Genomic DNA, 21,286 nt, shown 5'->3' with positions numbered 1-21,286 from the left:
ACTTTTATACATAGGCGACGACAAAGGGAGCGTCACTGCTTACATCGACAATTGTGGCCGCCGTATAACTTTTCGTAGAAAGTAAATATACGTTTGTATGTGTATACGTAGATGATCTTCCACTGCCCTACCTAATCATTAGGGAGATTTACCCAACGGTAACTTTTGTTACGTGGTCTGATTTTCTTTTTCTTTTTTCAATTATAAACGCATAAATTTTATTTAAAACGCAACATAGTCATCCAAAACAAAATTACTATATTTATTTTCATTTTCAAATATTTTCGAAACAAGTCAAAACATACTTAATGTTTGTCATTATTTAAAAACACCTTATTTAGGTGTTTTTAATTATTTTAGCGTAAATACATACATATATATACACACATATACATAAATATATATAAAAAAGACATGATTTGACAATAATTTGACGTAATGTGTGTCTCCCAAAACACAAAATTGAACATATAATATTTATTTTAAATTATCTCTAAAAACAAATTCAAATATACATACTATCTCTAACACACACTTATTTATCTTTATTTTTCTCTCTCGTTCAAACATTATGAATGAGTTTTACTGCGTTTTGTTTTGAGTAAGAAACAAAAGTATGTGTGTGGACCCAACTCATAAAACATAAGCTTACTCACATTTCTTCACTTGTCACCAACTGTTACATTTCGTTGACTTGGTATTAAATGTATATTGCAATGCCTACGACAGTGATCCAATCTAGAAATTGCTGTGGAGCCAGAGCCACCAACCCACCCATCTGCTTACTATTAGCATCTTTGCAGTTTCTCCTTCAATTTTATTTTATTTTTACACTCCACCATTCAATCTTTACATTTTGTAATAAGATGTCTATATTTACACCTGGTAAAGTTCTTTGATATTGGGACCATTTTTTTAATCTGAGTTTTAATAATCCCAAAGACTCCAAAGATAATTCCACAGACAAATCTTCCACAATTGGAAAAGATCACGAATCAAGAAAATCCGTCTGATGAAAATATATTTGACTCACCTAACAATACACACTGTACTAGCTTTTTTGAAAAAATAAAACAATAATGTATTCCCAGAACAAGGTCGTTGTGCCACTTTAAAATATACAGACGGCAAAAAAGACGAATGGTTTATACAACCCTCAATATTCTTCTTATGAACATTTCTATAGGTTAACTGAGTTTCATACGGAACAGAGGAAGGAAAAAATGTTTCACGCTCTCACACAACAGTACTATTACACATAAAACGAAAACAGCAAACTTGCCTCCCAACCAGCGGTCAAAAAATGATTTTCTGGATAAGTAGATGGAAACATAGGTGCCACATGCAAGCGGGAATGGGGTTAATGTAGCCTAGTCAGTTCTTCTACTCTCTTCATTAGTTCCTCCACTGGTACATTCATTGCCTTGGATATCTCGTCCATCCGATTCCTGCTGAGGTCGAGGAACGACTCAATTAAATCACCATCCAAGAAGTTTCTAGCATCAACTGTTTTCTTCTCGTTGTAGAAAGATCTCCACTGCTCATGGCTCAGTCCCCCCACACCCTTAATCACTTTCCTCAAATTCGTCTGCAGCTTCTCCAAGAAGACATATTGCTCATGAGGGAGAGAAGCAATGATCCCAATGACACCATTGACTGTGCCGAATATGACAGTGGGAATCTGGCCAACATCAGAATCGGGCAAGCGCATGACAAGCGAACCATGTCGGAATCGATTAACAAACTCGCCAAGGTGATATTCACCAACGACCTCAAGGCGTCCGCGCTCTTCATCGGTTGCCCCTTCACTATTTTTACGAACAGTGAACAGATTAAAATTATTCTCAGCACCAAGGTAAATGTCATCATCCAGAATCTCAACAGCCGACATCCAATTTGCATTATAGTCATGAGCACGCTCCTCAATAGCACCCTCCTCATGCTGCATATAACATCAAACCCAGAATTCAGACAGAGTGGTCCAAAAATTGAGAAGTATAACAAACTATGTTGACAGGAACAAGGATAGTTGGTAGCAGGAGGTTGAAATCAAACACAAGGAACAACATACTAGGGGTGAAAAACAAAACATAATTACAGTTCCAGTATTTAGATGTTTTCACCTTGTAAATCAGCAGAGATATTGATTTCATCAGGTCACCAACAACAATGAAATCTCCTCTGGTTTGTACATAAAGCGCAAGTATGTGGCCATGATGGCCACATTCCGATTGCAACTCACGCGAGCCATCCTCACGAAGCATCCACTTATACAACTGAATTTTCTGATTTATTGCAGCAAGCAGTTTCCCATTGAAGGCATTAAGAGAGTAAACAGCCCCTTTAGTTTCCTTCTCTGCAATTAGCTGCAGTTTTCCATCTTCTACGGCAAAAACTAAAATTCGACCCTGAAATTATATGAAGAAACAAAAAGAAAAGTTAATGATGGTAAAAGCAGAACTGCAGCAGAACTTTGGTCCAGAAGAGAATAAATTGTGAACTGAGAAAAGGTTGAAATCCAAAGAAATTAACATCTCAGAATCCTGGAGAAACGATTTTGGGGAAGAAAGAAAGAAATGGATGAAAATGATCTTAAGGGCAACAAAAGCACACGCGCCGTAAAATACAAGCAGACATGCATGGAGAAACACAGAAAGCGTGAGAGTCAACAATCAACCTTGGTAGGCTCATTCTCTTCTGGCATTACATATGCAGTCCCAACACAGTAGTACACATTATTGTCATCAGAGAATGAGCAGCTAAGAATAGAGCAACCACACTCAAACTGATCCAGGGGATAAGTTGATATGAACTCAAAAGTCTGGTCATCTAACAGGCGGATAAAGTGCATTTCACAATCTTCTGCACTTGACTGGTTATACTTTAAACTACATATGGCAAAGGTTCGGGTCTGTTCCTGATGACATATGCGTCGGGCATGCTCCCCGAGAGGGATAGAGCGTATATGAAGCTTTTGAATGTCGTCAATGGTGCCAATTGTCAGTTCACCTTCTTTAGCAATTGCAAGGCTGTTGACAAAGAAAATTTTCTTAACAGAGCTTAATTACACCAAATAAGATGTCAACTTCCAGGAAGAAAGAATAAAAATTAAAGGACTCCCTTATTACAACAAATTCTCTGCCACCAACTACGAGTCAAGTACCCACACTAAGCACTAGGCAGATGTTGACAATTATAATCTAGCACCTCATAATTAAATCAGACTTAACCAAGAATATCAACCAAGTAATATCCAACCATATTATAGAAATGCAATCATATTACCTGTCAGGGAAAGCAGCAGAATTGAAAGGGCACATATGACTGACTTCTTTTAGATTTACATTGCTATAAAGCAATTTCTTGTTGCTGCTATAAATGACAGTTGGTCTATCAGAAGCAGCAAAAATGTGTGTAGCATTCTTTGATGAAAAAGTCCGAAGGGTAATGGGTTGGGTCCCTAAAGACACTTTCTTCCTATCCGCCAGCTCACCATTACTTGTATTCAACAGAAAATTCAAGAGATGTCCATCCCCAAGAGCACACAATAAGTAGGATATCTGAAAATAAAAGGCAGCAAACACTGTTATCTTAGCCCCAACAGAATTGCTAGTAGCTTGATCTCAGAAGAACCCAGTAGGAACTTGCATGCCTAAATCCTCTTCTGTTTTCAGATCCACATTTCTGCTTAAAAAGAAAACTTCTTAATATCATAGCATTGCTTAACTGAAAAAATGCAAATTAAGTTGATTTTCAAATGACAACATTTCTCTCCTACTGAAATATAAATTTTAAAAGAAGTTGCTAATCCAGAGGGGACAGAAGAGTAGTAAAAGATGCAAAGACTAATCCTCTCTACTGGTGACTTTTCCAACCTGTAAGTGGCATACCGACCTGACATCAAGAATCCCTTGAAGAAATTAAACATGTGCAAGGCAATCATGTGCTTTATTGTAAGCATTCTCCGAAAGCAAAATTATCTACTCAAATTGAAAAAGTGAACTCCATAAAGTTCTTAGAATGATTCCAGTTACATAAACCCAACAGTTTATGTTAATAGCAAAAGACGTTTCATTTTATTGCGAGAAATCAATATCCAAGAGCTCAAGTTAAAAGTGATACAACCAAGGTACAAGTATATGCAAAATCAACATCATTAAAAATAAAACTTACCCCTTCAAAAGAACATAAAAGTACTGAACGAGGAATTATCTCCCCTCCCAAATGCTCCTTTGTGATAAGATTCAAGTCAGGAAGCGAATATATCCTGACACTGATATCTGTCCACATCCCTACTGCTGCTAGTTGACTATAATTTGGATTGTCACCAATTGGATTAATGTCCAGGCACGAGATGTCATACTCCAACTGGGCATGTTTTACTTCAGTCAACACACCATTGCCAATTTCTAGATAGACCAAATGGCCACCACCAGTGGCCAATAATACCTGTCAAAGGATGTCCTACAGTCAGAGGAAGCTGAAATATCACACTGGCAATGAAGTAGCAAACTGCTGGAAGCACAATAAGAAGATAAATTATTTTTTTTTTACCACAGCAATGTTAATGGTACGCCGAGAAAACAGGAGCAGAGGTTAAATCTATATGGTAAAAGGAGAAAAGTAAACAGTAAAACCAGGCATTCTAAACATGAAAACAACATTTGTTACCTGAGTGGCATTCGCTGTTGCAACATTGATTGAATACCCTGCCGGAGCAAACCATTCGTTACGCAACTCTCTGGTGGTAGAACTGACCAATCTGACCCCGTTTGAAGTAACCTGCATGATCCATTTACTACTTAAAAATTGGCCATAACAGTAACTTACGAAAACAGGCTAATGCAGTTCCTCTATGTAGTCTCCTGTACCAGCCAACATAATTGGTGTGATAATGACAATGTTACATTACCAGCAAAGGATCAAAGAGCAATCAAGGACTTCAATTGATAGGAAAAAATATAGGACATAGCCCCGACAGATAGGAAAAAGTTTTAGATATCAGGTCAAGTGTATGTTAGAAATCAAGATACTGAAAAAGATTAACCTTTGTATACAGGCTGGCATCGTTAATGCACATCCACTGATACTTCTACCTTTCAACTGAGATACCACTATTTGCCATACTTTACACATTTTAAAAAGGGGGAAATCCGCTTGTACAAAAATATACTAACATGGCTCATCACAAATACAATTTCTTGTTTCCATCTGATATATTAGGATTTGGGCAATATGAAGTCATCAAATTTATGTCAGTGAAATGTTAGAAGGCCAATAAAAGGATCTCACATGCCCCACCACCATACCTGCAGAAGTTGATCATACATAGCATCATGACAAAATAATGTCTGGATGTTTGAACAAAACCCTTCTATCTCAGTTTCCTCCAGTTCATCCTCGAGATTCATTGCCAAAATACGTGTCTCGCTAATAAAGCTAACAACCAAGAAAGTGTCATATGGATCATCAGTTGCTGATCGCAATGACCACATCCCTTTGATTCCTTGAAGCTCTACAGATGCCTACAATTGACATGAAAAAAGATAATATGGAGAGATGACTTGTAGAGAAACTTTTGGGAAGATGAAACTTGTCAAGAACAAAACCTGTTCATTTATTCCAATTCCATTCCGCACAATGCGCAGTGAACCATCTTTATAGGCTCCGGAGCAAGTCACCACCTGACCTTGGCCTTGCCTCTCCAAGTCAACAACACAGAAGTCAACAATTGGCCCCAAATTGACATACCTTTCGAGAACTTCCACATAAGAACCTTTTGCATCCGGTTGAAGATTAAGCTTTATGAGCTGGATATAAATCATGAGGCATAAACAAAAACATCTACCTTAGTATAGCCAAAGACACAGATAATAAATAGAAATTGACAGAATTTAAAATAAAAGCAGCAACTACATTTCAGAGGTACAATCGAGCTCCTCTGAGAAATAGCTAGTGCAGAAGATGAAAGAAGATAAATTCTACGGACCTGTGAATCTCCATAACTTGAGCCCACAAAGACAACAGCATTATCAAGATATGATATTGAAGATGCAACAGATGTTTCCCCCAAGAGCTCGATTTTGAGTCCAGTTACTCTAGTAGATTGCAAATGGAAAAACCAATTATGATGTAAAACAGTTGCATATAAGCGTATCATATGAAAAGAAATAAAAGTCAAGCATGTTTCTTTCAGGAACAATGGAACATAAGACAAGCAAACTCACTTCTCCTTTTCATGAGTTATAACAAGTAGGTGCAGAAGTCCATTGTGATCCCCTAGTAAGTATCGTGAACCATCAGCATCAACTCTCCCATAAGCTCTTGTGATAGACTTCACATATATAAACATAAAAAAGGATCAGGGTCATATTAAAATGAGTAAAAGTGCTTGCAGCAGATATATATAACCTACAGGTCTGATGGGGATCGCTTTGAAAGCTGAGGCACTGCAATACACAATAGTTTCTTCGCCGATAATTAAGACACCACAAAGAGGAGGAGGCACTGGTATTAACAACTCTGCTCCATTATCAAGATTGTTCTGAGACCATGGACCCTCAATAAAATCTTTATCTTTCAGAGCAACTTCATATGTTTTCACATGACGAGCATCCTTGTTATCCTGTAAATCAAGACAATGAGCTACAAGTAAGAGGATACTATGTCAAAGGTAAGCATAGAAGTGTGCTCATATAGACAATATATAAACTCTTAAAGGCTCAAGTACTCTTGTCAAAGACATAACACTTGGACAAGAAAATAGTATAAGGTCTACTGCGTAGAATGAGAATCTCTGCTGAGCCCATTACATGGAACCGTCTCACAATCCCATCCATTAAACATATTTCACAATGGAAATTATGAAAGATAAAATATTAAAGTATTAATAATACAGAAAACATGAGGGAATGCATACATGTAACATGTCCTAACTGAGATTTGATTTCATGTGTAAACATACATCACTGTCTTATGCACTATAGGGGCAGAAGACAACCAACACACAAGAAATTCTTCGTCAGTGCAAAAGTAAATCAAAACCTGGTAAAGTACAACAATTGTTGGCTTGGGGCAACCATACAAAAACTTGATATCCAAAACCTGAAGCTCCTCAAGCCTGAAGAGCAAAAAATGGAATAGTATGCAAGTTAGAAAGGAGGACATTCTGAAACCCAATCCATTTCACATTGACAAGATAAATAATGTACAATGCCCCCGTTTTTTGCTGTAAAACTTAAAGTGTATCTAATACGCAAAACTACAACAAATATCTGCACTGCAGGCCTGTAGGGCAAACACTTGTACAACCAGCAATAGTCAGTTGAATTTGGGATGCAAAATTTATATTGACAAAAAAACAGTCATATTAAAGAACATTGTTGTAATGTATACTTCTTCTATTAGTAATAACAATTATTGTCGCTGACTGAGACAATTCCCAACAGCCTACACGCATCACTTTACACAAAAAGATGCAACAAACTCCAATTTCCAATGCACACAACAATACATTGAGACTTCAAAGTTCAAACTAACAGCAGAAAAATTAGAATCAGGCAACTTCCTGATATCTCTCTGTCTTTTTAGTGCCCACAAAAAGGGACTCCATAATGGTGAACATAAACACATGAAAGTTTACTAGAAGCACCCGAGCATCAACCAGAGGAAGTCAGGCCAGAAACAAGACATAAAAAGGCATATCAGCTGTGGAACAGGCAAAAACTGAAGTCTAACCAAAAGGACAAATTTTCAGGAATAATAAGGCTCCACTTTACTTCCAGGATGATACAGTACTAGCATTTGTCATGGAAAAAGTTACCTGATATTAAATGCTTCCTTCAGTTGGCCTTTGTTATCAAATGGAATTACCTAACAAACAGAGATACTCATCATCTACCGGGAAAATGAAGAAAACGCCAACTCAAAACACACTGAAAGAAACTGTGATCGAAGCAGCAACAAGACCATTACCTTGAATAATCCATCGTACAGATGAAGTCCAATCAACCTGCAATCTGGATCAATAATGCCAATCTAGGAGAAAAGTAAAACAAATTACAAAATGGCTAATTTCTTGAATAAACAAACTCATAGTCAAGATTGCAACACAAAATTTGCAAAGTATAACAAATACCTGTCCATTGTCCGTGGGCCTACCTATTCGATCTGAAACATCCCCCATTGCCCTATTTTAATAGTGGAAACCATCCCAACAAGAAAAGTAACTTCATCTTAGCAATAATTTGAAATAGATATCGCACAAACACCAACAGTTATAGTGAGACAACCTAGAAAAACTCGTTATGTTCATGAAACTATTTGGATGTTCGAAGCATCCTCAAATTATAGAGCACACGATAACGAGAATCACGTGTTTGGAAAAAGGGTTTTTGAGGAAAAATATCAAAAGTGCCAACAACATAGTGCACAAAAGTTTGTGTTCTAAAAGACATTCATCATAAAATTAAACAAAGCAGAAGTCGCACCTTGTAATAACCTCAGCAGTCTCAGCATCCCATTGCAAAACACAGAATTTATATCTTTCTGTAGCAATGAAAAGGAGATCTTGAGTTTCCCCCTGTCAAGTTAATCAGAAAGTGAGATGTCACTGTTTGTATTTGTGAAGTACAATAGAACAAAATAATCAGACTACATCAATAAACCAAAGTTTCGCAACTCAATTTGGATACTCACATGCGGCCGAAAAAGCTCAAGTGTGGCTATCCTCCCATATATTGGCACATCCAACATAGGCTGCAAATTTATGATACATCAGAATTGTCATTTCACGAAGCCTCCATGATAAGAGGATTCAATGTAGTTATTCCTAGATTGTCCTGTATTGTCCCCTTCTTAATGTCCTATCATGATCTCATCCCATAATAAACAAAGAAAGCACACCCAAGCATGGGGGTTGGCTTCTCCTCAACTTCACATGGGCCACAATAACCGAAACTTCCTCTCATCATCTCCACAGTCCACCCCCCAACCCTCGATAGACCTGTACCACTTGGTACCACTTCCATATCCCCTACGTAGCACCTAGACCTACTGCCAGAGGTTGTTCAGTTAGTTGAATACTGGAAATGGCTTTCTTTTGTGTCTTCTTTCAGATGTTTGCATACCAAGTAATGGGAGCAGAAAATAAAGAGCACCATATTCTAGGAGGAATCTTGCTGAAATTCCCTTCCCTAGCAGAATAATTTGTGCCAAAGGAGGTCTTATAATGACCTACATTACCTAAGCCAAGAAATCTGCTGCATTTGCTCTTTTCATATATCAGAACAATTATTCCTGGAGAAAACTAATGCCTGGTCTTTAGAGCTCTAGTTTTGCCAAGCAAGTTATTGGTTTAGCTGTACTACATCACAATAGTCTACAAAATGGTTTTAATGAATACTTTCGGGCAGAAAAATCCTAAGGAACCCTACCGAAATAAGTATCATGAAAGATTGACCAATTCCTATTGGTTTTCCATGAATTACAGCAGCCCATGCAAAATAAATGTGTAATGTAACTTAACCCGTATACCTGTAAACCTTGTGGCGAGAGTAAATGGATCTCTATTCGGGTGCATTTCCTGTAATGGATTGCAATATTGAATTGTAAACTACGATTGAAACTTGGACTTGACGGAACCAAGTAAATACTCAATACAGAAAAACCAAAACATAGTACTTTCCATAACGACAATCATTCTTAACAATCTAGAAAATCAACATTTTTCTGTCAAATAAACCATACTATTTTTTTTACGAGAGAGATAGAGACACACTAGTGCAGAACACTCACGCGATGATGAGATTGACCTCCTGCGGACCGGTGAAATTGCCGACACAAGAATGAGTAACGTTCGTCGGCTTGTGAGCCGTCACCACGTAATTCCATATACTCATGGTTTTATGTGTCTGTGTTGCAGTCTGAATGAAAAACCCTACAACCCACTCACTGTTCGTAATGCGTGATAGAAAGATGAGGAAGGTTGAGCAGAAATTGCTCGAAGTAGAGAGAAAGTGCGCCTATGGGGGCCTGTCAATTTATGCTGAGGGAGTGATCAGGAAACGACGTCGTGGCAGTCAAGTGGAGCGGGAGCGGGAGCTGGAGTGAGGGAGGGAGACGCGCATGTAGGGGGAGAAGATGATTTGTCCCGTCGATTGACCCTTTGGTTTCATGTATTTGCATTTCCTCAAATAAAATAAAATACACATAATGTATATTTTTTTATTTTTTATTTTTTATTTATGTATTTTTTTTGTTTTTCAACTTTCTATATATAATATATATGATGTACTCAAAAAACGCACGGATCCAATTGATATGAACTTTTGAGTCAAAGTAAATATCAATTCTGAAGTGGGACCTACAAAATAAGCGTTAGGATTCCGACGTCCAAGTTAGTATCGAATTTAGGAGAAAAATATAATAAAAAAAAATATAATGAGAAATCGTGATAGAAATCATGCTAATAGTGCAATTCGAATGCTAAAGCAATAAGGAAGAGTGGTTTTCCAAAATTTGAAGGGAGTCCCTATTGGTGGTGGACTGAAGGTGTCCCCGTTGATGCGCTGAATATGTACTTGTTGGATGACTGATCCCTATTGGATGATGGAAGAATGCGGCCTCATTAAAGGACTGAAGAAGGCGTCCCTATTGGAGGATTGAATAAGGTGTCCCTATTGAAGGATTGAAGAAGGTGTCCCTATTGAAGGACTGAAGAAATCATCCCTGTTGGAGGACTGAAGAAGGCGTCCATATTAGAGGGGTGATGAAATGAGAAATTGAATAAAAAATAAGGATTTCGTGAGTAAATTATGACAAAAGCACGAGTTGAGAATTGCAGTGAAATAGCAAGACAGTTTCCAACTTCTTGAAGGTCTATCTATTGGGGGGCTGCTGCCTGTATTTATAGAGAATGAGTCCCTTTTCGTAGGGACTCTGTTTGTGAGCTGTATTTCCAAAAAAGAAGGCAAAAATTTGGGGATAAGGCACGATCTTGTCTCTTTTTTGACTTGAGCAACACGTCTTTAGTTAGGGGATGACTCATTTTACATGAGGAGTCTTACTTCTGCAAGGAGTCATTCTAGGTCAAGGAGTCCAGCTTTTTTAGGGCGCTTCCTTTTTCTTAGACTGGCTTTGAATGTGGGTTTGAGGTCTGGTAGGCCTTGTACTAGGCCTCCTTCTTGGTCTGAACTGGGCTTCCCTCTTGGGCCATGCCTAGTAATTTTTCAGCAGTCTGTCCTCATGAGGTAGGCCTCCTAAGACGATATGGGTCTCTCGTTTCTTTCTTCTTTTTAGATCGTTTGAGCCTCTTTGGGTCAACTTATTTTTATGCATATCAATATAGATACACTTATATATATAATATAAAAGATACATGATTTGACAATAAATAATAATTTTATCTCTCACAAATACAACATTAAACATAAAATATATATATACATATTTATATATAAAAATATATATAGAAGATATGTGATTTAACAATGATAATTATTTTTGTCTCTCGGATTCCAACATTAAACCTACACCACTTATTTTAAAATATTTTAAATTACCTCAAAACACAAATCCAAACGTACCATTTATCTTCAACACACACTTATTTATCTCTATTTTTCTCTCTCTATCTTCAAAACATCAAAACAAAATATTTAAAATATAAAATCTAAACACTATGTGAGTGTTTGGGAATGACTGTTGTTTTGTCTCCCTAGAGACCCCATTCGGCCGCTCCCTCTCTCAAGCACACTTGGTTCTTTTTTCTCCCTAATTATTTTCTAGCAAATTGAATTGAGGGGTCCCATATGTGGTGTAGATATGTCTTTTTAGAGAGCTTTTATGTTGAAGTCTCGCGTGAACGGATCAAATGAAGGAGGTTCGAAGTAAATCAAGCAAAGAGGTAATTCTTGATTTACGATTTTTGTACCTCTCGTTTTAATTTTACCATTAGCCCCATTTAGTTTTATTAATATTATTATTAACTACGTCGAACATCCCGAAACTCCAAGGGTACACCCCTTAGAATCATGGTATTATTATTTTCAGCTTTTAATTTACGAACTTTTATATTATCGCTTCCATTTGTTCGTTCTCAAGCCGATCCACTCGCATTTTTTCGTTGCTTTCAGTATATATAAAAATTTTTGGAACGGCTATGGCCGTGTCAAAGAGAGATAAATATATGAAAAGTCGTTATAAATTATATAGTCTAAGATAGCCATTTAAAAAACTGTTACAATACGAAAATACGGCATCGTTTTGATTATTTCAGTTACAAATTATATGGGCTGATTGGGCTCATACCTCCTGGCCTTTTGAATTTGCTAGCAGCCGTCAAAGTTTTTATTCCAAGGATGAAATAAGAATTGGCAAGTACTTTTCAATTTAGGTAGATGAGAGTAGTTTGGAGTTTGAACCTTGTGATAATTAAATTAACTTATTGTGCAATTTATGTTCATGATACTTTGCACCCCTTTAAAAGTTATCTCTATAAGTCATTTGTATTAACTTTAAATTAATTTACATTAACAGTTGTTATTTGTTTCAGTTGAGTATATTATATTTATGATATGGGGCTCCACATCAAAGGCGAGTAATTTGGAAAATTGTCATTTAGAAAAGTGTAAGAGGACCATGCACTTCAAGGTTTGCGAGATTTTATTTGGGTCAAGCCAGAACAATGACATTATAATTGAAATTGGATGTCCAGTCTTCATATAATGTGTCGCTATTCGTAAAATACATTACCTAAAATGATGAGATCAAGTAGTTATAGTGTATAAATACTATTCCAACTCGTATGCCATTATTTTAAACTCTATACTAAACCACAAACCTAGACATTGAATAATTACAATTGGGATCTATCAAATGTAAACTGTGTCTATGAGCGCAGAACTGATAATTGAAACTCGAACGACTGAGTGTATGACTTAAAGCACAAGCACAAACTTGAAATTTTAATGAGGTCAGCCAAATGGTAACTTAAATCAATTTATTTTAAATAGTATCTTTTAAGACAGGTGCAATGTGGTCTTTTGTCATATAGATGGATGTCGGAGGAAAATTGTGGAAATGATAGAGAAAAGAAAGATTTTATATTATAAACAGAAATTTAAATAGCGCCAATGTTCTTTAGGCCCAGTACAACCCCAACCCCAATAATGTGACCCACAACCCCACATGCCAATGTATCCGCCAGGGTGAAACCCGCCGGGTCACCCGTCTGAAGACCCGAATCCCTTGCCTCCAGCTTCAGCCCAGCAGTGGCCTTTCGGTTTGCTGATGGAGCCAATCCAAATCGACCCGCAAATAACATCAAACTCGTCGAAGTCACCATTATCTGCGTGTCCAAAATTCAAACCATTAACATCTAATTTCGAATTCCATCCAGAAAGAGTTCTTAGGCTGTGGCCCATGATATTTTCCAAAATGTACGATAGTTACCAAATTAGTGGGCGAGCCGATGAAGTCACAGCGAGCACCCAGCGCTCCCTGTCCTTTACGCCCCATGGATTGAACAGCTACCTAAATAGGATTTATATACATCAAATCAAATTTAGTTAAACTAAATGAATCATATTATATATTTTACATTTGTAATACATGATTTGATGCTCCTCTAAGTCTTATTAAACTATGTTATAGTCGATATAGTCGTTGCCTAATTAAACTTAAGAATAATTACATTTACACACGTGTTCTATGATTTATTCATACAAATAATTTATATCGTCTGTAAAATTTTACGTACATCTATAGAAAGCTTCGACATCATTTATGCACTCCACATGTGTTTTAGAAAATTATATGTACACTCCCAGAAAGGTTAACATTATTACACATACTAATCTTATTTTTTACTGCCAGTATTGATTTATATAATTATGTAAAAGATATGAATAATTTGTACACATAAATAATAGATCAAGGGATGCAAATATAATTATCCTTAATTTTTACTTGACCAGACGAAATTTAAAAATAAAATTATTTTTCGTTGAAATCACTTACTCACGAGCTCTTTATTTTTATTTTTTAATAAGATAAAATTCATGACATCATTTAATATACTTAAATTTAAAAATTAATCAAATGCATTGGTAATCCTTTTTTTTTTTTTAAATAAAAACAAAACGAAAAACTACTACAAAACATACATAGAGATGTTATGGAACTGAAATATAATTTCGTAACTGTAAAATCTTAATTTTAACACTCGAACAGTGCTAAATTGACTCAAATTATGTAATTGAAATACAAAATAAAAGAATAGAGGGGAGAAATGTGAGAGAAACTGACCAAGTTTTTGAGAGGAGAAAGTGAGGGTGATTGGGGCTTGAGGCCATTGAAGTGTGGAAGGGAAGTCATGAGAGCAGTAGCCATTTTTGCGCTGAAAATTAAGAGAGACACAATTGAGGGAAGTGATGATGTAAGTGTATATATGCAGACTGCAGAGAAGAAAATAAATCTGGTGGGCAGCAGAGCCACATGAAGTGCTTGTGGCCTCAGAATAGCAGCATTGGATACACTTAGATACTTGTTGCTGAGATGGCAGTGTACAATTGGATGATCCCTATTGGATAAGGTTTGGATGTTTGCAAATGTTGTTGGTAATTGGTGGATGTGTCAATATGATAAGCCTACACATTTCTTGAAATTACATTTTTATTCCTCTTAATTTTACTTTTTTTGGGTTTTCTTAACACATGAATAAACTGCACATCTCTTTTCCCCTACCATTTCATATTTTACACCAGTTTAGAAAACTAAAATTTTATTATTTTTGTTGTTTACTATAATTTAATTCAACCTCGTGTTTGTAGATGCGATATGATATTGTGATTAAGTACACCAATATCATAAGTTATAATTGTGCATAGGACGTAGATATAATGCAAAATAAAATGTAATATTGATTTATAGCTAAAGATATGATAAACTTGAAACGAAAAAGGAAAGAAAACATGAAATAGTGAGATCACCATTTTGTAATGAAATGGGTCGAAAATAACATATGAGTGGCAACTCTTTTTGAGGAACAACAACTGCATCAATCCTAGAGCTGGGAGAGATCTTCGCCGGAGAGAAAAATAAAGATGGGACAAAAGCAAGCCAACACTGGACCGAATTCAGCCACCGGACCTCATCATCAGTCATCATCAAAATGCATCCTAGATACTACATCCATGTCGGTCAAGTTCCCACTCAAGTACTCGAATTTTTTTAAAGTGAAATTCTACTTTGTATCGAATTGGAAGACACGATAATGAATCATACCTATAAGTAAAAATGTAGAATTTAAATGTGATTAATTTAATTCATTCGGATTTGATTTAAATAATTTCTTTTCATTCTTCTCCTATTGCATATGATCATTATTACAAGCAGCGTTTGTATTAGCCATAATAATGTACACACGGCCCAGAAGATTCAAGGGGAAAATGGGACAGATGGAAAATTCTTAGTCAATTCTGGAATAAACTAGAACAAATTAAAGCTAGAGAAAGAAAGATGAACACTAACGTATTGAGAAAGGAAAACCAAAAGAGCAAAAAGGATCATGACACTTTACATTGCCAAGGATACTTAAACTAGCAACACAGCAAAGCATACTTAACCCAAAAACTCCACAAACAATCGCTCCCACCTCGTCATCAGTTGTTTATAAGCAATTCATGCTCATCGATGCAGAGGATCATCTTTGTCCAAGATAGAGAAGCAGTAGGATTACATCAATCTTCCACCATATACTTTTCGCCTTGTGTTCCCATGAAGATGCTGCTGAAGCTTTTATAGACCTGTGCACAAATCACAGATCATGAAATTAGTGTGTGAGAAATAGCCTGGTTCTTGACAATTTAACAACCTTAATCCATTAGATCAACTCACTCTGATGAAGTGGCAAACACACATCTTCCGTGACCTGCAATAAGGTGAATCAGAATTCAGAACCATTCTTTACATCATAATAATGCATGCAAAGAATACTAAGTTGGACTTACTAGGATTATTTTGAGTTAAAGCAGCTGTGCCTCCAAAGTAGCAGGCAATATCAGAGTTGCCATTTTGTTGGTAGTAGTTGTTGAAAGCATAGGATGCATGAGAAAGCAGGGTGTCGGGATCGAAGCACGGCCCACCGGCTTGGATTGCTCGGCAGTCTGCTTTCCCCAACCCACAAGCCCAATCCAAGGCAATCTGCAGATCAGTGGGGGAGGCCCCCGGTCGAGCTACACACCACGTTGTGCCACCGAGGAATGTGGTGTTGCCTTCGGGAGGTGATAAGGTGGTAACAGGGATGGTTGCCTCTGCCTTCTCTTGTACCATAGCATTGGTTCTAAACACTGAACAGTTTCCATACAAGATAAACAAAACAGAGTTAACAAATCTTTTCACAAAATAAAAAAGAAAACACAGGTCGGCCATCCGGCTTCTTTTCCAGCAGATAACAAGCCAGGATTCACATGATAACAAATATTTGATAGGGTAACAGCATAAGCAAGTTGTGATTTTTTGCCTCGGAATCACAGTACTGTACATAGCACTCTGACAAAGAACATGAAGAAGACAAACACGCAGTAACACATGAAACAAAGAAAACAAAAACAAGAATGTAATGAAGAGGATGTGAGATAAAAAGGAGAGTTAAAGAAACATACCCAGAAAATAGTGAAAAGCCATAAGGTTGAGGAAAACCCAAAGCGCCTTTCTCATCGTGGAAAAGATAATGAATGATCTTCACCTGCTCCTCAATCACTCACTTCAACTTGCTGTGCTGTGTGTGTGTGTGTATGTGTGTGTATACACAGAGAGAGAGAGAGAGAGGGGTGGTAGAGTGAGAAAGACGTATAGCAATGATACTCTGTATTTAATGCAGAAGTAGACGAAGAATCAAAAACGTTTCTTCAAGTGAAATTTTCTTCTTTATTTCGGCTCTGTTTTCCCCTCGCTTTCCAATGGGGTGAGGGAGGGTAGAGGGTAGACCGGTGAAGCAAGCCAAGTGCTCCTGCCTTAAAAGTTGTACTAATTCCTCCCTTTTCATTCAAATTATAATTTAGCAGATAAAAAGTAAAAAAATTCTTACCAAATTAAATTTGGTCCGACCAAAAAGAAATAGCATAAGGGCATTAATATTTCATATATATTTCCTTTCAAAAAAAAATGTTTCATATATATACTTTTTAGAAAAGCTAATTTTAAGTTTCAATACAATAATTGTTAATTTTATGACACTGAAGTAAAGAGTAAATTATATCGACACAAATTGAAATTAAGTTCAAATATACAAATATTATGTACAAATATACTCTTTAAAGGGATGTCAATATAATTGTAAAAATAATATCAAATTATGTACATATAATTTTATAAAATATAAAAAATATTTATGTGTTTTAACCTAAAAGTAGATAATATGAATATAATTAGTCTTAGAAAATAGAAGATAAATCACTAATTCCCTTTGAAAATTTTCATTTTTCCACACGCGGTGAAACATTTTGGGCCGGTCTGGATTACGTTTCTTAAGGGCCGATTCGCTACCGTTGAGAAATTCCACCCAGCGGCCCATGTTAGCACAAAACACTGTAGAGAAGGAAATATCCGATGAACAAAAAGAAAAATGAAAAGAGAAATCGAAAATAAGATAGTGCAGAGAAAAGCATCCTTTTTACTTTAACAGCGGCATCAACTCCTCATTGTCTCAGGCCGCCGCTCTCCTCCGCCGACTGCTCTCACCCTCAATCTCTTCTTTCATCAGGTACTTCTTGAAAGTCATCAACTCAAAGCGAAAGAGTTCTTTTCAGTTTCTTGGATTATTGGTTCTTGGTTAAAGGAATCTGTCTTCCCGACGCAAGTTTTAATATCAGCACTGCTTATAAGATCACCTACATAGATTACGCGGTTTCTTGTATATTCTTGAATTGTATGGTCTTCCTTTTTTCTTTTTTAATTTTTGTTTTTAAGGTTTCGGTTAATTCAACGAATTGCTACCTAACCAGATACTGTTTTGCTGGAAGGTTTTCTTTATAATTACTTCAAGAAGCATGAATACCTCATGCAAAGCAAATACAGAACTATCGCATTGTATCGCAAATTTGTTCAAACCGGGCTCGCTCGAGATTCGTAAAGATAACTTAACCAAAGGATTCTTGCCATTCGTCTCCAAGAATTGCAAGAAACAACTGAAAGATAGAAGAGGTTCTGGGGTTGTACTTTCAATGTCGAGCAGCAGTACCAGAAACCATGTCGAAACTGCTGCAGAGGACAAGGGAGAGGGACTTACATACAAGGATGCTGGTGTAGACATTGATGCTGGTACAGAACTTGTCAGGAGAATAGCCAAAATGGCGCCCGGAATTGGAGGTTTTGGAGGGCTCTTCCCTTTGGGTATGGTTGTTTTCTTATATATAATTATATTCTTTAACTGGGGATAGGTGATTCAAAATATATCCTATCGATCAGGCAAATAATGTTGCACTTAGTTTTGCTTCATCAATTGTTTATTTGGATTCGCAGATTCTAAATTCAACGTAAATTTTTGCAGTCCTTGCCTTGATTCTCTGTGCTCCATGCTCCATCTCAAGGGAAATTCATTCATACATATTGCCTGCACTCATAAACTGTTATATTTTTATCTGTTATTGGTATTTCTTGTCTTTAAAGGCTTCTTTCTTATAGGCAGACCTAACTTTGCTTATTCCACTTGCATCCCCTGTGTCTTCAACATTCTCCGTATATTTCTATGTATTTTTCCGACCCTTTGCTTCAGCCATATGCTTATCTAGTCTTTTCTTTTTCTCTTTTTGGGTCTGATTTGGTGGTGTTCCCATCTTATAGTGTAACTACTCGCCTTCGAATGCTTTCACAGGGGATTCCTATCTGGTGGCTGGTACAGATGGAGTTGGAACCAAACTTAAGCTGGCTTTTGAGACTGGAATCCATGAGACTATTGGCATTGATTTGGTAAATCTGTTGGTCTTTTGCGTGATATGTGTTAATAATCCTTGTGTTAATCAGTATCTTTTATCAGGTTGCCATGAGTGTTAACGACATAGTCACTTCTGGGGCAAAGCCTTTGTTTTTCCTTGATTACTTTGCCACTAGTCGTCTTGATGTTGACCTTGCAGAAAAGGTATGGAAGTTGTGCTGGGTCCCAATTTCTTTTATTATCATAAAGCTTTTCTTTTCCCCTAATGAAGGAAATTCAATCATCTTGTTTACACTAATGCAGGTCATCAAAGGCATAGTTGATGGTTGCCAACAATCCGACTGTACTCTTTTAGGGGGAGAGGTACTTGTGGCCACTTTTTACTTCTATTTGCTTCCTGCAGTAAATAAATAATGGTATCTGGAAATAAAGTACTGTGCTAAGTTTCTCTATTGCATTTGGATCAACCGTCATGAGTAATTAGCATGTCATTCTACAAAGTTCCTAGATTCTTACTGCTTCCTTCTTTCTTCACAGTTGATCATGTTTCTTTCTCAAACTTACTTTTCCTTTCAGTGATATAGTTTGATAGTGCACATAATCTGTGTTATTTAGGGGCCTTATAATTTTTGAGTTGTGATGTACCTTGCAGTACGGAAACACATTTGGTTTGTGTTGTGCCTTCTATATTAGTTGGTTGTGTTGTTTTACAAGAATGTTGATCATATATGATTAAGAATGAAGCCTAGCTGCCTATTTGGTGCATCAGGGGTACAGCTGAGCATAACTCATCTTTTGTTCATTTGAGTTTTGACTGACTGCATCATATCTTTCAGACTGCGGAGATGCCTGATTTTTATGCAGATGGGGAGTATGATCTCAGTGGTTTTGCTGTGGGTATCGTGAAAAAGGACTCAGTTATTGATGGGAAAAACATTGAGGTTGGGGATGTTCTCATTGGTCTTCCATCCAGTGGAGTTCATTCAAATGGATTCTCTCTTGTCAGAAGGTTTAACAATTTGTTTTAACAAGATTGCTGCATTAAACGATTTATCTGTTCTCAAATACCCAAGCAAACCTGGCTCCTTTAAGTTAATATAGATGGTTGTTGTAGCATGCTATCTCAAGTTCTTTGAATCTTGATCTGTTTATCTTTGGTTTTTTATGACGCTTCAGCCATGTCCATCCAGGGTTCTACAACGAAGTGGCCTTTCTTTGAAAGACAGTCTTCCTGGTTCATCTGTTACACTAGGTGAAGCTCTGATGGCACCCACAGTTATATATGTTAAGCAGGTAATGCCTAGAGCTTTGTTTGAACTGTCTGCTATATTTGTCTTTAGACATGCATTCATAACATCAAGGGATTTTGGGCAATACAGGTTCTTGACATCATTAGCAAAGGTGGTGTGAAAGGGATTGCTCACATAACTGGTGGTGGTTTTACTGATAACATACCTCGTGTGTTCCCAAAGGGCCTCGGAGCTCTCATATACAAGGACACTTGGGCTGTTCCTCCCATTTTCAAATGGATTCAGGAGGTCAGAATCATTTTATATAGGGCAGAACTTGAAAACTAGCATCATTATAGTATCTTGCATGTTCTTTACCATCCATCTGTCTCTCCTTCTAGATTCTTTATTTCTTTCTTCATTACTATTTTTAAACAGACCTGCAAAATTGAAGATTAATTAGTTTCTTTGTGACAAATTTTTTAGGCTGGAAGAATAGAAGATGCAGAAATGAGACGAACTTTTAATATGGGAATTGGAATGGTGCTAGTCGTGAAGGAGGAGGCTGCTCTCAGAATACTTGGAGAATATCACGGCACAAATTCAGCATATCGCGTCGGTGAGGTTATAAGTGGTGATGGAGTGAGCTACCGATAGTAATTGGTTTCAGAAGATCCTCATATTGCCAGCATTAAGAAATTTTGTTTAAAGACGATGAGAGTTCGAAAGTTGCGGCTTCCATTTAGCTCATATCTAAGCTACCCTGTTGTGGAATCCTTAAGTTAATTGTTTTTGTCTCCTTCAATGTTGTGCAGTACTCGATAAAATTTGGCATGCCTGGTTCCTCACCCGTGTTCTATAAAAGTGAATTTGGGATGTCTGAATTCTCCTCTGTATTGTTTCTGCAATGTATCAGAATTACACAGCATGTATTTCATAATTTTAGCTCCCAAGAGAGTTTCTGGTAATATTTGTTCATTACTTGGGCTTGAAGGGTGGCTTGAAGGGAATACAAAGATTTCTCTGTTAACAACAGCATAGTTGCCTATGCATTGTTTAAATGAAAGCGAAGACCAAGAAGGAACAAAAATTTATATAAAAATAAACACATCACATCTGATCA

General features: G+C 36.8%; 4 protein-coding genes across 5 annotated transcripts; 1 reads left to right on the top strand and 3 right to left on the bottom strand.

The window, feature by feature from the left end:
* Positions 1–1,082: 1,082 nt before the first annotated feature.
* LOC105175777 (DNA damage-binding protein 1) lies at positions 1,083–10,171 on the bottom strand. Its single transcript, XM_011098358.3, has 19 exons — positions 9,796–10,171; positions 9,535–9,583; positions 8,698–8,757; positions 8,490–8,581; positions 8,138–8,189; positions 7,975–8,037; positions 7,823–7,872; positions 7,045–7,120; positions 6,416–6,625; positions 6,228–6,334; positions 5,990–6,098; positions 5,610–5,810; positions 5,310–5,525; positions 4,672–4,782; positions 4,174–4,449; positions 3,286–3,560; positions 2,678–3,029; positions 2,124–2,408; positions 1,083–1,942 (listed from the first exon to the last, which is right to left on the bottom strand). The coding sequence occupies exons 1-19, from the start codon at positions 9,897–9,899 to the stop codon at positions 1,361–1,363; spliced, it is 3,270 nt and encodes a 1,089-aa protein (XP_011096660.2). The 5' UTR covers positions 9,900–10,171; the 3' UTR covers positions 1,083–1,360.
* A 2,910-nt stretch (positions 10,172–13,081) lies between these two features.
* PSAK (photosystem I subunit K) lies at positions 13,082–14,467 on the bottom strand. The gene is made up of 3 exons (XM_011098357.3): positions 14,308–14,467; positions 13,453–13,533; positions 13,082–13,348 (listed from the first exon to the last, which is right to left on the bottom strand). Exons 1-3 carry the CDS (start codon positions 14,389–14,391, stop codon positions 13,121–13,123), a joined length of 393 nt encoding a protein of 130 aa, XP_011096659.1. The 5' UTR covers positions 14,392–14,467; the 3' UTR covers positions 13,082–13,120.
* A 985-nt stretch (positions 14,468–15,452) lies between these two features.
* LOC105175775 (major pollen allergen Ole e 10) lies at positions 15,453–17,177 on the bottom strand. The gene is made up of 4 exons (XM_011098356.3): positions 16,665–17,177; positions 16,011–16,349; positions 15,898–15,931; positions 15,453–15,806 (listed from the first exon to the last, which is right to left on the bottom strand). Exons 1-4 carry the CDS (start codon positions 16,717–16,719, stop codon positions 15,704–15,706), a joined length of 531 nt encoding a protein of 176 aa, XP_011096658.1. The 5' UTR covers positions 16,720–17,177; the 3' UTR covers positions 15,453–15,703.
* A 351-nt stretch (positions 17,178–17,528) lies between these two features.
* Positions 17,529–21,131, top strand: LOC105175774 (phosphoribosylformylglycinamidine cyclo-ligase, chloroplastic). Of its 2 annotated transcripts, none has more exons than XM_020698465.1 (9): positions 17,529–17,764; positions 18,024–18,393; positions 18,875–18,969; positions 19,037–19,138; positions 19,238–19,297; positions 19,771–19,943; positions 20,125–20,227; positions 20,314–20,472; positions 20,650–21,131. In XM_020698465.1, exons 2-9 carry the CDS (start codon positions 18,051–18,053, stop codon positions 20,818–20,820), a joined length of 1,206 nt encoding a protein of 401 aa, XP_020554124.1. In that variant the 5' UTR covers positions 17,529–17,764; positions 18,024–18,050; the 3' UTR covers positions 20,821–21,131. The 2 variants fall into 2 exon arrangements, with proteins under 2 accessions (XP_020554124.1, XP_011096656.1); XM_011098354.3 differs by having other exon boundaries at positions 17,629–17,764; positions 18,006–18,393.
* Positions 21,132–21,286: the final 155 nt, after the last annotated feature.

This window comes from Sesamum indicum, linkage group LG12 (assembly GCF_026168435.1).
Source record: "Sesamum indicum cultivar Baizhima isolate 11 linkage group LG12, ASM2616843v1, whole genome shotgun sequence".
Classification (NCBI taxonomy): Eukaryota; Viridiplantae; Streptophyta; class Magnoliopsida; order Lamiales; family Pedaliaceae; genus Sesamum; species Sesamum indicum.
Note: the sequence above shows the minus strand (reverse complement) of the source record. Positions and strands in the feature narration are given on the sequence as shown.

What these genes read in the sequence shown, in the direction of transcription:
- LOC105175777 (XM_011098358.3), bottom strand. Translation starts at nt 9,899, where the DNA reads ATGAGTATATGGAATTACGTGGTGACGGCTCACAAGCCGACGAACGTT. An exon ending in ATAACTCATGAAAAGGAGAA is followed by an intron (nt 6,099 to 6,227) that starts GTGAGTTTGCTT and finishes GCAATCTACTAG; the next exon opens with AGTAACTGGACTCAAAATCG. An exon ending in CAAGTTATGGAGATTCACAG is followed by an intron (nt 5,811 to 5,989) that starts GTCCGTAGAATT and finishes ATTTATATCCAG; the next exon opens with CTCATAAAGCTTAATCTTCA.
- PSAK (XM_011098357.3), bottom strand. Translation starts at nt 14,391, where the DNA reads ATGGCTACTGCTCTCATGACTTCCCTTCCACACTTCAATGGCCTCAAG. An exon ending in TTTCTCCTCTCAAAAACTTG is followed by an intron (nt 13,534 to 14,307) that starts GTCAGTTTCTCT and finishes AATCCTATTTAG; the next exon opens with GTAGCTGTTCAATCCATGGG. An exon ending in TCGGCTCGCCCACTAATTTG is followed by an intron (nt 13,349 to 13,452) that starts GTAACTATCGTA and finishes TTGGACACGCAG; the next exon opens with ATAATGGTGACTTCGACGAG.
- LOC105175775 (XM_011098356.3), bottom strand. Translation starts at nt 16,719, where the DNA reads ATGAGAAAGGCGCTTTGGGTTTTCCTCAACCTTATGGCTTTTCACTAT. An exon ending in TTTAACTCAAAATAATCCTA is followed by an intron (nt 15,932 to 16,010) that starts GTAAGTCCAACT and finishes ACCTTATTGCAG; the next exon opens with GTCACGGAAGATGTGTGTTT. An exon ending in GTGTTTGCCACTTCATCAGA is followed by an intron (nt 15,807 to 15,897) that starts GTGAGTTGATCT and finishes ATTTGTGCACAG; the next exon opens with GTCTATAAAAGCTTCAGCAG.
- LOC105175774 (XM_020698465.1), top strand. Translation starts at nt 18,051, where the DNA reads ATGAATACCTCATGCAAAGCAAATACAGAACTATCGCATTGTATCGCA. An exon ending in TGGAGGGCTCTTCCCTTTGG is followed by an intron (nt 18,394 to 18,874) that starts GTATGGTTGTTT and finishes ATGCTTTCACAG; the next exon opens with GGGATTCCTATCTGGTGGCT. An exon ending in AGACTATTGGCATTGATTTG is followed by an intron (nt 18,970 to 19,036) that starts GTAAATCTGTTG and finishes ATCTTTTATCAG; the next exon opens with GTTGCCATGAGTGTTAACGA.